The 16,384-nt window shown below is 46.6% G+C and overlaps 1 protein-coding gene across 1 annotated transcript in view; it reads left to right on the top strand.

Moving 5' to 3' along the window:
* Positions 1 to 16,384, top strand: part of TEAD4 (TEA domain transcription factor 4) — a 1,088,638-nt gene that overhangs the window by 577,240 nt on the left and 495,014 nt on the right. Inside the window, exon 5 of the mRNA XM_069628515.1 lies at positions 3,619 to 3,681. Coding sequence (XP_069484616.1) covers positions 3,619 to 3,681 — 63 coding nt within the window. The remainder of the gene's footprint in view (positions 1 to 3,618; positions 3,682 to 16,384) is intronic.

Here is a 16,384-nt window from a genome sequence, read left to right on the forward strand (position 1 = left end):
TTACAGTCCCTAAGTCTGTGGTAGGCCCAGAGGTAGTGCAAGGGTGACTGATCAAGAAAGGGCCTTGTACCCAGTGAGACTCTGAGGGTAGCCAAGCAACCAGTCGGTACAGCAGACAGGTCGGTCAGCAGGGGAGGGAGATAGAGAAAGCAGAGGAGAAGAGGAACATTTTGAGATGCTTCCGGAACTTCCGGTGGTCCAACTCAAGTTTGAGAGGGCCAGGCAGCCCATTACAGAGTGAGACACATGCAGAGAAGAGAGATTTACCACCCACTCTCTGCCTGGACAAGCATCTAAACCTTAGAGAGTTGGAGGTAGCTGAGCGAAGGGCTCGAGAAGGAAGGAATTTTGGAAGAGAGCGTTGGATGTAGAGTGGGCCCTGGCCACAGAAAGCCTTGTGGATGATGCAAAGGGTCTTGAACTTGATCCTTGCAGCTACAGGGAGCCAGTGGAGAGATTCCAGGGCTGGAGAGATGCGATCCCTGGGCTTGAGGCAAGGGCAAGTCATGCAGTCCTGTTCTGGATAGGTTGTAGAGGTCGAAGAGTATAGACAGGCAGATTGAGAAAGAGGCTGTTGGAATAGTCCAGCCTATAGAGGACCAGGGCTCTGGAGACAGTGAGCTTCTAGGGGAAAGTGAGACAAGGCAGAGGAGGTGCAGCTGATAGTGAGACTTCAGAGATATGAGGCGAGGAGAGAGTGGAGTCGAAGACGACACCAAGATTCTTAGCCTCACAGGAAGGAACAGGAAGAGGGCCGAGGGTAGGCGGTCAGAGACAGAGAGAGGACAGGAGGGAGCAGGTTTCCTGATGAGGAGGATCTCAGTCTTACTGGCATTAAGGCAGAGATCATTGGCTCATTGGCAGCACATCATTCCTGAATTGCGGCCAGATAGTCAGGTATGAGAGAAGGGGCAGAGGTGGCTGAGGGGAGCCTGAAGGAGAGCTGGGTGTCATCCACATAACACTGAAAGTTAGAGCAGAAAGTAGCAATGTGGTGGCAAAAGTGCCAGGTAGTGGTTGAAAAGCCAGGGAGAGAGGTTAGACCCCTGGGGAACACTACAAATAGAGAGAGAGAGATAGATGAGTGGAAAGACTCAACTTGGACCTGGGAGGGTCGGTCAGTGAGAACGGAGGTCAACCAGGCCAGGGCCTGACCAGTGATACCTAGGTTGTTGCAGTGGCAATTTAGCAGGATGATGTGGTTGACTGTGTCGAAAGCAGATGATAGATCGAGGAGAATGAGGACAGATGGAAGGGTGGACTCAAGATTATAGAGCAAGTCTTCAAGGATGTTTAGGAAAGCAGTTTGATGCTTCTGGCAGCTCTGAAGCCAGACTGGTGGTCGTGGAGACAACCAACTGATTCAGTATGATGATTAATCTAGGAGATGGCCAGCTATTCCAGGAGTTTGCCCAGGAAAGCAATGATGCCGATAGGTTGTTAGTTATCCGGAGAGGAAGGATTGGTAGATGGCTTCTTGAGAAGGGGGTGCACAAGGGAGTGCTAAAGGCGGGGGGATTCCCATGGCAAAAGAGTGATTGTAGAAATCGGTCAAGGCTGGAGCAAGGGTGTCAATGTGATCCTTGGTGGTTCTAGATGAGCAGGGGAGACCTGCTTTGACTAGACTTCCATAGATCAGACTTGTCTAGAAACACCATCAGGGGTGAACAGGGGAAAGGAGGAGAAAGGAGGAAGAGAAATGGCCGAAGAGGGGCCAGGGATAGTAGAGGAGGAGAAAGAAGAGGTAGATAAAGAGAGAGCGGGCAGGGTGTACAGAGACAACGGTGCACAGGTCATGGGAGGGTTGAAGGGTTTAATGCTGCAGAGTGTGGATATCTGTAGGCATGCAGCTATGTGCTTTTAGAAGGTAATGCCCCTGTCAATAATTAATCCAAGGCATTTGACCGAGATTGACAGCTGAGGGGTGAATGCTTCCATGTGCATTTCATACAGCCATTGTTACTGGAATTGTAGTTTTTGATGGTGGGACCAATGAGGATTAATTCAGTGTTGGTGGTGCTTAGTTTGAGGTAGGCATTAAAAATCCATGTTTGAATGGTAGCCAGGCCTTCATGAAGGTGAACAATGTCCTGGTGGGCAGTGACCTTATGGTAAAGTTGAGTGTCACATGTGTACTGGTGAATGGCTATATTGGTGTAGTTTCTGAAAGTTACCATATTCTGCTTGGATTTGCATTGGCTCCCTGTAATTGTGGTGTTAGGATGAGAGATGTGTCTGATTCATTACCATGCTCTTTCATCATCTTGCAGCTGTGGCAATAAAAGACTGGCATGCCATCTTGATGCAGGAGAGTCTGCCTGTCCGCCCATGCACACGGCTGTTCCTTTCCTTAAGGGCGTCACATCTGCTTCCCTATGCCCACTAGGTGTTTTCAGGGTGACCAGCTAAAATGATGTTGTTATGAAACTTGTCTTTTTAGGCCCATGGATAGTGCTATGTGGAATGCTAGCAGACGGCATTGTGGTGGCAAATTGTAATTGTTTATTTGTACATTGCTTATACACAAGTGAAGTGCAAAGGGGGACAGGACAGAACTTACTAGCCTTATAAATTTAGGTCATGCAAGTGTATAGACAGAAGTGCGAGGGAGGGGGAAACAAGTGTGCCCGGTCCAGCAGGGCCCTAGGTTAAGTGCACAGAGGTTACCCCTCTCATGGAAGGTATGCTGAGAGTGCAGTAGTGTTGAACATAGCGCAGAGGCCCGGAGGCAAGTGCAAACACTGGTGGGGAGCCTGGGACCTGTAAGGCTCTAGAGGTGAACCAGGTGAACAGTCAGCAAAAAATTGAAGCGATTTAGGGCAGAGAGGGAGGGTTTAAGCAGCGGAAAAAAGAGCAGAGGTTAGCAGCAGAGAGGGAGAGAGAGAAAGATGAACAGAAAAGGAAGGTCTTGAGGAGTTTTCGGAACTTGAGGAGCTCCGGCTCAAGGCAATGGTGATGATCCTTCCCAGGCTATGGTGTATCTCTTAAAGTGACAGTCATGTTTTAATTGAACATATGGCTGCACCCTTCCAAATGTTGTGCACTAAGTGGAATTGACCAGACAATCTTTTCCACACCACCCCAGGCCCCTCTCCCCTAGCCTAAGGTGGTCCAAGGCATTCTTGGTCACCACCTCACTAGAAGCCTCCAGAATAAGTCAAAGAACGTTGCCACAGTGTCTGAATATTCTGTCTTTCCCATTACAACATGGCATGTCAGTTCCCTTTTACTGTCTCATGACTTCAGTAAGCTAAGGTTGTGATTGGTCACCCATCTAGTTACACGTCATTACCAATGTGCGAGGGTCCTGCTATCCTTGGCCCTCTGGCACCAGAGCCAATTCCAGATCAGTTGTAGGGGGCACAAATAACGTAGCATTGTGGAGGGGGATGGAAGTGGCATTTCAAGATTATGTAGTACAAGAGGACAAGGTGATTTTTGAAGCATTTTATTTTGTTCAGTAGCTTATAATAGCACAGCAAAATGATCACCTAGTATGACAAACATTTTGAAAGTTTTATTTCTCTTTATCTACTTGGTTTAATTTCAGAAAATTCATTTTAATACATCCTAAAATATTGTGTTTCGTTTTTAATTGGAACAACTATTATTTTACAGGTGTCAAGTCACATACAGGTGCTAGCCCGCCGAAAAGCACGGGAGATCCAGGCAAAATTGAAGGTAACACTTGGAACGTTTTGGTGCTAAACAGCTGTTCATCCACTTGTTCCCCCTGTCAATAAATGGAATAGAGGAATATAAATAATAAATCATCATCTTTTATTAAGCTTGGATGAACCCATGAGTCTGTAGATTAGTCACAATTCCTGGAAAATAGACAAAGAGAAAGACTTTAAAATCGTCATTGGCTTCCTCTAGTTTCATTGCACAACCAAAATATATACATACACTCAAGACCCCTTCCCTATGGAGGCTGGTGATTCATTTAACTAACATTTCCTATAAGACCCAATCCACCAAGAAGCGTTTGGGGAAGTTCTCAGCTGAGCGCTTGTTTTAAAGTAATGGGTTCAAATGGTACATTTTACAGCATACTTTTTTTGACAAATTGGATGAAATGTTCCACATAGTTCACAATCGGTGTTGTAGGATAACACATGAACAAATCCAAAATGGTCTCCATAAAGGCAATAAAAATGCCAGACCACTGCAAGGAAGCATGTCCATGCTGGCTGTGCCAGTGTACTGCTGTCTCCCCATGTAAGAACACTCATTGTGTTGGCTTCACCCATAATGCCAATAAAATGCAATGCCACTGTAAGAAAACATGTGCATACTGACTGCACCCACGTAATAACACCTACCACGTTGGCTTTGTCCATAATACCTGTTAAAACACTAAGCTTTCAGTATGAGAAACATAGACCATAGTGCCCCCAACGTCAGTCAGTAGCTTGCCTTTCCCAGACCTCAATCACAAACACATTCATGTGAATCCACACACACACATATGCTACAAAATACAAACTGCACCCTCAATCACATGCAGACCAAACAACAACATGCACACTGTACTATTATTATTATTATTATTATTATTATTATTATTATGATGTTATATTTATTGAGCGCAGACCTAGCTTAGAGAAGCAACAAAGTGCTTTACAGATGTATACAACAGTACAGATGCATCACGGAGCTCTCTTCAGAGGTAATAACAGAACAGATATACAGCGGGGGCAGGACGCAGAGGGGCAGAGAGGAGGGGTACAAGGAGGGGTACAGCTGTACGGGCAGCATCTAGAGAGTCAGGTGATGCAGGGCTGACGTGATCGCCTAGGTGTTGAGGGGGAGAGACTCCTTGAAGCGGTCGGTCTTGAGTTCTTTTCTGAATTGTAGGAGTGTGGGAGCGAGTCTGATGCTGACGGGGAGGAGGTCACATAGACTTGGGGCGTAGATAGAGAAGGCTTGTTTTCTGGTCCTTTTCTTTTTGCAGCAGTGGATCTCAAGCCTACACGTGTCATGGCTTCTGGTGGTGCGCTGTCTGCTGGAGATGCTGAGTTTCTCGGCGAGGTACCTAGGTGGCTTGAGGGTGATTGCCTTATAGATGATGCAGCAATGCTTGAAGTTTATTTGTGCGTACAGTGGGAGCCAGTGAAGGTCGATGAGGGCTGGCGTGATGTCGTCATATCTGCATAGACCCTTGATGAGGTGTGGGGCCGCATGTAGGACACTTCTCAGGGGCAGGACGATGGGAGGCCTTTCAGCAGTGCATTGCCCTTATCCAGGTAGGTTAGGACCAGTGCTTGAATGGTGGATCAAAAGCAGTCTGGAGAGAGGAAAGGCTTGACTTTCCGCAGGAGTGAGAGCTGATACCAAGGTGTCTGCATAGTTTTCTAAGCTATGTGTGTCTTGAAGGAGAGGTGTTTGACGATGTGAAACCCGAGGGACTTGGCACAGGAGGTGAGCTCTAGTGTGAAGGCACAGGGGTTCATGGTTGATAGCCAGGTCTGTATGTCTGGGTGTTCAGTGTTGTTGGTGAGGAGAATGAATTCGGTCTCTGAGGGGTTAAGCTTCAAGTATGCATTGGACATCCAAGACTGGATCAGCGAGAGGCAGATTTTGAGCCTGTGGATGTCCTTGATGGAGTCGATCTTGAGGTTTGTCCTCACGGTATTGTAGGATGTGGATATTGTGTGTGGCAATGAGGGCTCCTAGTGGCACTATGCATAGATTTAAGATCACTGGGGATAGGATGGAACCCTGTAAAACTCCACAGGTGACCGGTATTATTGGTGAACAAGAGGAGTCCATCTGAACAAACTGCTAGTGGTTGGGGAGGTAGGACTTGAATCAGCATAGGACAAGGTTGCTGAGCCCCATGCGCCAATGTAGGGTGTCTGTGAGCATCTGGCGGTCTACTGCGTCGAAAGCAGCCGAGGTTGAGTAGAACCAGAAGGCAGGGGTGGCCATCGTCAAGGATATTGAGGGCATTGTCGACCACCTGTGTGGTTGCAGTCTCTGTTCTGCACCTGCCTCTGAACCCGGATTGGTAGGTTAGGAGATTGTTGGTGTTGATGTGTTGCTGCAGTTGTGTGGCTACTGCTTTCTAGATGATCTTAACTAGGAATTGAAGATGGGTGATGGGGCAATAGTTACCTAGGTCATCAGGATCCAGAGTGGGTTTCTTTGGTAGAGGGAGGAATTGTTCTCTCTTCAGGGTCGATGGGAAGGTGCCTTGTGTTAGGGAGTTGTTGATGATCTCTAGGTGGGGAAGGAGAGCTTCTGCTGGGAGGGTCTTCAGGATGGATTCTGGGACGATGCTGTCTGTATACGATGTGGCTTTGAGGGCAGCCAGGGTTTCTATGAGGACCTCTGTAGAGATTGTCTTGAATGTTGTCCAGGGTGTGGAGATTTTGTGAGGTGGGACATGAGGTGGCTCTGTGGATGCAGAGCTGGTGTCTATGTAGCGGCGAATCTTGCTGATTTTTTCGATGAAGAAGGTATTGATAGCGGTGGATTTTTCAATGGAGTGTGGTATGGCAGGGTCAGGTAGCGGGTTGACACAGTGCTTCAGCGCTTTGAAGAGGGCTCTCCTTTTGGTGCTGTGTTGATTAGTTGTCGTGGGTTATTCAGAGTTCCTTCTCCAGGTCAGATGCGGTTCTGGAGTGGTGCCAGGTTTTCTCTTGTTTCCTGATGACTTGTTTGCTGAGGTTGAGCTCTTGCGTGTACCAGGGTGCTGACAGTGTCAGTTTGCAGGTGCATTGTTTCAGGGGCGTGTGTCAGTCGATGAAGGCTGAGAGGGTTGTGTTGAGTGCTTCCACTAGAGAGTTGCAGTCGCATTCACACACACACTTACACAGACACAACTTAAAGCATTCCTGTACACATACATGCATATGCAAAGTTTTTCTTTTTACACGTGCGATGCATCAGCCTCTCCACAGTGCAGGGCTTGCCTGCTATACACCCTGCTGTGGATGGCACTCTGGCTCTCACACATTTCGCAGGCAGAAATTAGGAAGCAGGAGAGGTATTAATCAAACACCTCTCCCTTCCTGGTTCCTGATATGTGGGGCAGAGCTTGGGTGCCTTCAACAGAATTCATTAGGACCTCTTAATGTGCAACAATGTGCAGGAGCAGTCCTTACACACTTTTGGGCCTGCAGTACCCCAGAACGAATGCCCAATGAACCATGTAAAGCTGGGGAAGCAGAATCCACCCGTACTTGAAGTACCGGCCATTCATGGCTGGGGAACTGTAAGCTAGGGGAAACCATATTTCTCTTAAAACAAAGTATGCCAGGGAGCACGTCCTCATCTACTTACTGCAGCTGATGGTGGGATCATGGTTTTCACTGGGCTGGCTTTACTCCTCCAGGGTGGCAAGTTGCTCTCCCTGCACCTATTATGGATGAGCTGTCGCTACCCCTTGGTGATCATTGTTGCTCCCTCTGATAGAGACACGTGTTCAAGTCACTTTCTTTAATTTATTACATTTCCTCAGGCTAGAATGGTCATTTTAGTCTTGTCTTGGGAGGATAGCTCAGGGGCAGCGTACTCGCCTTGGAAGCAAGACGACACGGGGCACCACAAGTTCGATTTGGTCTGCGCTTAGAAACCTCTGGGCATTAAGCTTGTTATGAATAACCTGTCATATCATATCATATATGCTCCATGTGTGGAATTCCAATGTGTTGGGTGCGTGGCTAGTGCACCAATACTCCGTGACATAGATTGATGCAAGGGGGCTGAGATGGTTTCTCTACTCAGGCTATTTTTCTTTCACGGTTCTATTTTTCAATGTTCTTCCTCCAACTGTCTGTCCTCAGTAGTAGAGTGGAAAACTTGTGAGTTCACACGTTAGTGCCAGATTTCAGGCGTGGCCAGTGAGTTGCAAGAAAATGAGGCTCAACAAAGGAAAGTAACTTACCTGTACAAGTGCTTCCACTGCACATAATTCAAGGGTATGTTTTATTTGTATAAATAAGTATACTTTGGGCCTCATTACACGGTAGGCGGTAACCATGGCGCTATTAGCGCCATGGTTGCCGCCGGTACCGTACCGAGTCCGCCTTGGTGGATGGCGGAATTACCGCCCTACTCCAAGGTGAGCGAGGGCGGTAATTCCCCAATCCCCATTTACCCTTCCCCATTCCCATTTTTGCCCCATAGGGCATAATGGGAATGGGGAAGGTGCTAATTACGGTACCGCAAATTGCGGTACCGTAATTAGCTCTGAGGTCCCTTTGCGGGTCCCGTCCTTAACGCCTGGAAAAACCAGGCGTTAAGGGAGGACCCGCAAAGGGACCTCGTAGTAAGGCGGTAAGGGTTTACCGGTACCGGTGCCCTTACCGGTACCGGTAAACCCTTACCGCCTACCGTGTAATGAGGCCCTTTCTCTCACTGGGGTCAAATCTCTATGTCTGCACTGTGGTTATCCTTGAAAAAAACAAAATCCCAAAACAGCAAAGGACACACTGCTCGGAAAATACCTACTTGGGAGAACACTGAAACCCCTAAATTAAGTAAATGATGTTATGTTGTTGAAGACTGTACTTGAGGATGCATGTCATACACTGCACTAAAACAAACTTTAAAGAAGAAAAAAGAAAACATTTACGAAAGGGTCAAAAGGTTCACTTTGCGAAATGACTACTTCCTAGCAATACATCGTAAATGTTTTCGAGGAGTTTAAAAAAGTTGATTTTTTTTTTGTTCAAAACCAATGAATGTATTTTTTAGCGGTTTGAAATGTTAAGCACTTCTGTCAAAATGTTATAATTGTATGTATTACTTATTCGCAAACAGCACAGTTCAAAAAAGTAAGCAAATTAACTATTGTGTTTAAACTGCGTAGGAAAAGTTATTTTAAAATATTGAACTGCTTTACCAACTACTTTAAGACTTGGTGTGGTTGTAGGTCATCTGGTCGAAAACAAAAGGATCGAATGCCTTTTGATCGACAGTCAAATGGTCGAAAAAAAGGGTCGATTTTTTTTATTTCTTTTTTATTTTTATGGGGGCGTTCCCCCCCCAACCTCCCGTTTTCTTTATTAAACACATTTTTTACCAACCCCAACTAAAAAATATATATAAATAAATAAAAAAATTCGACCTTTTTTTTCAAATGGTCATTCGATCAAATGTTTTCGACCATTTGACTGGACAGCCTTGCGCGTTACTTTCAAGCCATATACAAATATTCAACATTTTTATTAAATATGGAAGCACGTACTTCTAATAAACTTTTGGGGGCATTATGCTGTAGCCCATTGGTTCAGCCACCAATATTTGGTGAAAATGGATTTGACGGGGCCATCTTCACTGAAAATGGGTAGAACCCTAGGCACCGTTCTGACACACTAGGCACTTTCTGAAATTCTGAATTTTCTGCACCGCTCAGGTTATAGGCGCTTGTTCTGGAAGTTCTTGCAGCGTCAGCATAGAGTGTCGCAACCAGGTATTAGAAGTCTGGGGGTGTTGGGGGTCTCCCTCAGCATCTCTCACCAGAAGCTTGATTCTTCACTTCCTACTGCAGTCAACTACTCGCGCCCTTCCAGCAGTCCTGCTGTTCTTTGGCATCCCTTTTGATCCCTAATTGCAGGGAACTTTCCTTACTTTTCTTTTGAATACTCTCGGCCCCGGATTCTCCCATCATGCTCTGATTCTGGCCCCTCTAACATGACAGCAGAAGGTCAGGTGACATAAACCAGAGTCCCCATCTTGGATTTTTTTCTCTTTCTCTTTGTTAGTGGAAGTCGCTGTGTACAGCTGATACATCTTGGAGTGAACTTGTTCATGACATGCTGGTTTCTACTTAAGTCACGTGATTGATGAATTCTATGCATTATGGGTGCTTTGCCGCAATGCCTCTAATCCTAATCCCTAAACTCTTGCACTGTGGGGCTGTTCTGTATCCCTAGAGCCCCTACCTGCACTTGACACCTGATGTCTGCACTTACCCTTGCACCTGCCACCAGCTGGCCGCACTTCTTATTATTGATCCTATTTATTGTCTCTATTACTGTTTATCCTATGTACTGCACTTCCCCACCTCTTTCCATACCTTGCACTTGCGCGATCTCGATGTGCGACCTTCCCTAGTAAGATCGTTGTCTCTGTCTTCCCTCTGTTCCCCCTCCCTTGCCTCGTCGCGCCTTGAAACACTTGTGTATAGGCGCGTTATAAATGCCATATCATATATCCTTTCATAAAACAGTAAGCACCTCATCTTCCTTGGATTAATTCTTATCACTGGTCTCTCTTAGATAATTCACTAACAAAAAATGCAAGAACGAAACCTTGGTCGGGATTGAGTATTATGCCACAGTTGTTGCACTCAGTTGTGAGAGTTGAGTCTATTCTTCAATAAGATAGGTGGTTAGAGTTGTCAGACCTGTAACATTTCATGTACTGGTTCCTGGGCAGTTGTGTGGATTGTTTGTGCAGCTCTCAGTTTCACTTTTTATTGTAAGAATCAATCAATACATGATTTATTTCGGATATATTGCAATCCATAAAACACATAAAAACATGTTGAAAACACAAACATACTATAAGACAATTATAGAAAGCAATACATAAAAACATCAGTTATGCAGTTATTTTCTTGTAATGCTTTGGCACAGAGCATAGTGTTCTACCTTCTTTGCTATATTGATCGTCTTTTGAAAGGAGGGTTGTCCTGCAAATCATTGATACTGCTTTGGGACTATGTTACTTGTGTGCATTATAGCGCTGCCCCTTCGTAGCTCCTCGCCCCTTCCAAGCCCCCCAACCACACATTAACAATTGTCTCAAAAAGCAATAAACTTATCAATATTCTTAAACGTCTGCATGCATAGAATTTGTGGCGGTTTATAGCTAGAGTCGTTTTGGGGTGTAATATTGATCCCGTTTGCATGTGGCACAGCCATCTTTTTTTCATCCCATCCCCAATTTCACGAGCATGGAGGTCAGGAAGTTGTTGAACACCATGTTGGCATTTTGCCTTCTGGTCTGAAAGAATGAAGAAGTAAAGCTTGTACTTTTTAGCAGACGGCTCCTCATGGTAAGCAGCTTATGCTCCTTCCATTCCTTAGATGTATTTTATTTATTTATTTGTAATGCGCCATAGCCCGCAGGCATCATGGCACAATCCACAGAGCAGCACTTACAAGAAACAGAACTGCACAGATGAAACAATTAGATGATTTGCTCAATACGCGTTCCATTCCACCTGTGGCATGGAGGGGAATATGGTGCAAGAAGGAAACAATGGCCCTCACTATGAGTATGCCGGTCCGGTTATAATGGTGCCAGTAAGATACCGGCACCGTTGTTACCAGACCGGCACACTCCGAGTTCTGCAGGTGGGTGCCATCCCGCCCGCCAGGTCTGACTTGGTGGGCGGAATGGCACCCGCCCGCTAACTTTGACGGAAGCACAGGCACCGTTATTAACGGTGCCACTGCTTCCTTCCTCCCCATTCCCATTGAGTCCTATTTTGGTAATACATGCAAAGTAGTTTTAAGGTAAACAGATCTATGTTGTAAGCCTGACCACCATCTGAGTGAACTTGAACTACTCATATTTTCGATAGCGGTTGGGTTACCTGGCACAAGGATACTGTTAAAGATGACAACAGAAAGACTGTGGTGTTAATGAAAAATGTAGCTGGAATCTTAGAGTTATGTCTTTTCTGGTGAACAGGAACTATTTTATTTACACTAGTTCCGCTCAATTAATTGACATTTTTGTAGGGTGCATGTTTGAAAGTATGCTCTATTCGTCCTTGAGCTTGTCGGTGCAGAAATTAGCCTGACACTATGGAACGCAATTCCAGTGTCTAGTTAAACAGTGCCTAGAGTATGTGAACCATGGTCGCATAGAGGAAAAGAGAGTGCCCCAAAACAAGCAAATCAGACCCTGTGACTAGGCCAACGAACTTAGAGGTGGGAGGGGGGCTCGTTATAAAGGGTAGAGCATGTGACAGGGTAGTGGATGTGATCATGTCAAGAGTGGAGATTGAAAGGGGCCCTAGTCCCTATCTCCACAGAGTGTCTGAATGCATGCAGTGATATTAGTATCACTGTGCCTGCCCCTATACCTATCTGCCTCTGTCTGGGCCAGGTCTCTTTTTCTTCTTTTTCACAGAATCTGAGCTGCAGAAAGCCCCTGAGCCCTAGGAAGTCTGGCTGGAATCACGGGTCCAGGGAAGAAATACCATTGGAGTGAAACTCAAACTACCACTACCAGAATGCACCTTGGCTCACATGACAAAACCCGTCCTGGAGCCCTAGAAATGGTGTGGGTACCCAAATGGAAATGGACTAGAGTTTCACCTTCCTGAACTAAAGGAGATGCCAAACACCCATCCCACCAACTCAACATTGATCACAGGGAAGCTGTAGGGTAGCTACAAAACAACTTACATAGCTGGAAAGAGACTACAAGGGAACAGGGGAGACCCAGGAATCCTACCCGACCCCTGTTTGAAGCAAGACTCACGAAGAATGTGAGACACTCCCAGAGAAAATGATCAGTCTGAGCACACGGCTACTTGCATGAGAATACATGAAGCAGAGCTAGGTTTATTGTAGACTTCCAGGGGATGTCCTGGTCCTCAAGGGAGTAGTTCATATAGAGATTGGCCATGGAGGGCAGCCGACTTAGAGAGCCAATATGAGCCAAGGGAAACATTTGAGCCAGAAAGATTGTGTGATAAAAAGACAGCAGTTTCAGTAGGGATTGAAACATTTAATGGTGAGTTCGGAAGCAGAGGAGGTGGACTAAGACCCCAGCCAGGAGAGTGCACTGGTCGGGCAAGAAGTTAGAGGCAACTGTTAAAGTATAGCGAGAAAGTGAAGTTAAGGTGTTGACTCTGATAGGGTGGAACTAATTGGGTTGTGTGTGAGTAGTTACGTGTGCGAGTGAGTGAGTGACAGAGTAGAAAGTGGAACATTTGTTAGAGGGGCTGTAGGGGTGAGTATGTGTGGGTGAGGAAGAGAGGGAAGCTAGAGGCAAGAGGGTAGAGGAGAGCAGAGGCAGGTGTAGTGCTGGGTGCAAGTAGATTTTAGGGGGTAAGACCAAAAGGGAGTTGGCGGGCAGAGATAGGAGAGGAGTCCACGTGAGAGAGAGAGTTGTAAGAACAGTGGACTGTCTGGAAAGAGAAAGGGAAAGAGAGAGGGGGGTAAGATCTGGAAGTGGAGTATAGAGAGAGAGGAGAGAACCGTTGGAAGGCAGAGATAGGAGAAGCGTGAGAGAAAAGTAAGACTAGTGGACATTGAGAGAGAGAGAAACAAACAGACGGGGAGGGAGGGAGAGTGACAGCAGAGAGGAGACAGGAGATTGAGGAGGACCTGAACAGTCGGCCATCGGGAGAGAAGCATTAGACCAACCAGACTACCCTGTTAGGTCCATATAAAGTCTCTGAGGGGGCGAGTTAGATAAGAATATGGTCTGCAGGCCTCCCTAGATTGAGGCATAGACGTAGATGGTAGGAGTACCCTGGCTTTAATCAACTGATTGTGGGGACAATTGGGGTGAAATAGGGAGACTGGGCTAGTGATGTGGGAACCCACTTAGAGGCTAAGGGGAGGTGCAGGGTCCACCCTGAGTGTGGGAACCCCAATTGCCTCATATATAGTTTTCTCCTATCATACCTAAAAAGGATATTGCAAGTCACCTCGGAGTTCCATTGCCTTATAAAGGATCTCAGCCTCCTGCCTCGTTCCTCGCTTTGGCTCAAAGAACTCCTCTGTGACTTGCAATATACTTACACTTACACGTACGAATGGGAGTACTTTATCCCATATAGAACATGGCTGTGAGATCTGCTGTGTTCACAGGATCAGGTAGACGTATGAGAGAGTTTCTGGGCTGAGTAGCATCAACTGATTAAAGGCATTTGGAGAAGGTTCTCGGTGCCTTGTCGTGTACATACTCATGGTGCAAAGCTGGCTAAGGGAGACATTGAGAATTCATGTGCAATATTTGGAGGGACGCAACAGTAGTATTCCCATCCAATAGTCTGCCATCATATCCATTGTTATAATATGTGTGGAAACCCTCATGCAGCCGCAAAACGCGCTCTCACATCACCTCCCCAGACGCTTTAATTCTTCGCAGTCTCTCCCTCTTGACTATACGGGGAAAACACCAAGTTTAGTTTGTGTGCTACATAAATACGCCCAACATGGCATTGAATCTTCCCTAATCTACACCAGCAGTTATGAAACACTAAACATTTTCTATTGGCAAAATACTAATATGTGCCAGGCAGAAAGGGCACCAAATAGACATGTAATTCAATTTTATAAGCAACATAAATATGTGCTCTGTTGATCCCCACCATATATGTTAATTCAAAAGCAGCTTGCTAACTCTTCAAACCTACCATGGATTACTGTGTATTTGAGGCAGCTCAGAGTGTTAAGGTGGGACCAGTAAAGATGGCAGCATGCCTACTCTCTGTCGTATTGGTATCCAGTGGCGATCACCTTTTGAAGATGGCCAAAAGTGACACACTCATAGGGCTTGATTCATAGAACGTTTTCCTATGGGATTGCGCCATTATAAAACACTTGCATGAATCAGGCCCAAAGTGCTTTAAAATTCTATGTCCTGCACTTTGTAGTCCCATTCAGACTACTTTAAATTAGCGGGCAATTCCTGGGTATAGGCCCTTGGTCTTCAAACTGTGGGACTGGCCCCCCTCGAGGGGGAGTAAGGATGAGCAGTGGGGCGTGAGGCCCTTCAAAAAGGGAGTGCAGTGACTGCTTTCAATAGAAAAATATGGCAACTGGGTGGTCCTGGCAACACTATTTATACTGAAGGTGAGCGCAACAACAAGATTTTTACTCAAGGGCGGGCGGCTCAGGATGGAAAGGTTTTCCACAGCTTTGCATGGAAGTTAAGGAGAGAAAGAATGAAGACCTTGGTGTTAGCGGGGAACTGGAGCCTGCACCTCTTTGATGATTGCCCTTTCAGCATTGATTGGCTTGCACCCAGCAGTGATGACGGGCACGCTGCTTCTGCAGCACACGCGACACTCACCATCCTCAGAAGAAAACTAAACTGCGTCTGGCAGAGCACTGCAACGGCACAACGGGGCCCACTCACCGAGAGGCCCTCATTAACAGCATTAAACCAAAATCGCGGCTGGCCTAATGTCACTTTTGTGCTGAGTTCAAAGGCCCAAGGCAATTACTGCAAGAGCAAGTAGACCCTCGCAACCTCTTTGATGCATTTAACGGCGGCTGACTGCCCTAGTGCATTATTCATCTTTTACGGGAATAAAAAAGAGCACCGTAACAAACACACACATTTTGGGATGAACATTGGCACTATTTTAAACATCCCTTCATCCTCCTGCTGCTGGCCATTAGCGGAAGATTACATCGCACTACGGCGGCCTTGCTCTCACTGTGAGGAACTCGCTCCTTCTGCCTGAACTGTGTGCGCGTTGACGTGGTGCACGTGGAGTTTTGGGTCTGAGGCGTGGTGAAGATGCTGAGAGCACGCTGAGATCTCGGCCTACCCGCCCGCAGCGAAAACAGCCTTCTCGCCAGGACTGTCCTTCCTGCTGCTGGAGCGAAGTTAGGCCGCATTCATTTAGCTTATTTACTTCTGCCTTTTACATCAATTGTGCTTTACTCTAAGCAGCTGGAAATCAAGCAGAAGTTGACACGTCTTTCCAGAAACACCACTTGCTGTTCTGGTTGCTCAGCCATCCATGTTTTTCTTTAACAGGCTATTTTTTATTTTAACTTGTTGGGGGTGAAAAAAGGCAATCTATTGCAGGCGCTGTTGCCTCTAGTTTAGGGAAAGGAGGACGCATACACACAGAGAGTTTCGTAACATGTCTTTATTCAATAACTGCAACCCGTTAACTGGCACCTTTTGCGCCTTACCCAGAACTCCTCGTTCCCCAGGAACAACGTCATAGGGCCCCGCCTCTCCAGTGGGCAGGGGCTGCTATTAACCCTGCAGCGGGCAGTAACACCACCCCCGGACAATATGTCCAAACGTCAGCTTAACACTCTTCGACTAACCACGTCGGTTTCTTGATTGTCCGGCGTGACCTCTCGTCTCAGGCTTCTGACCCCAACATGCTCTGGGCTTCCGTGCCTTGTTCTGTCCCTCTGGGATCTCCCTCAGGAGGGGCCACAAGTAATCTCTCGGGACCCATGGCTCTGGGGTAACAGGTCTTTGAGGAATCTCTGTGTGTTCTCTGTTGGTGTAATGTTTGAACTGTTGGCAGTTCCTCGTTACGGCTTTGTCTTGATCTTCGGCTGTCACCATCGTCCCCTTCACTGCAGTGACCCTCATGGGGCTTGGAGCGAAACACGAGTCTGTCTTCCTAGACATTGGTTGTTGTACGAGAACTTTGTCACCTATTTGGAAGCCTTTTGGCGCTGCTTTGCGCCTGGCATCAGTG

The sequence above is a fragment of the Ambystoma mexicanum genome, chromosome 12, assembly GCF_040938575.1.
Source record: "Ambystoma mexicanum isolate Mex_15411 chromosome 12, UKY_AmexF1_1, whole genome shotgun sequence".
In the NCBI taxonomy this organism is placed as follows: domain Eukaryota; kingdom Metazoa; phylum Chordata; class Amphibia; order Caudata; family Ambystomatidae; genus Ambystoma; species Ambystoma mexicanum.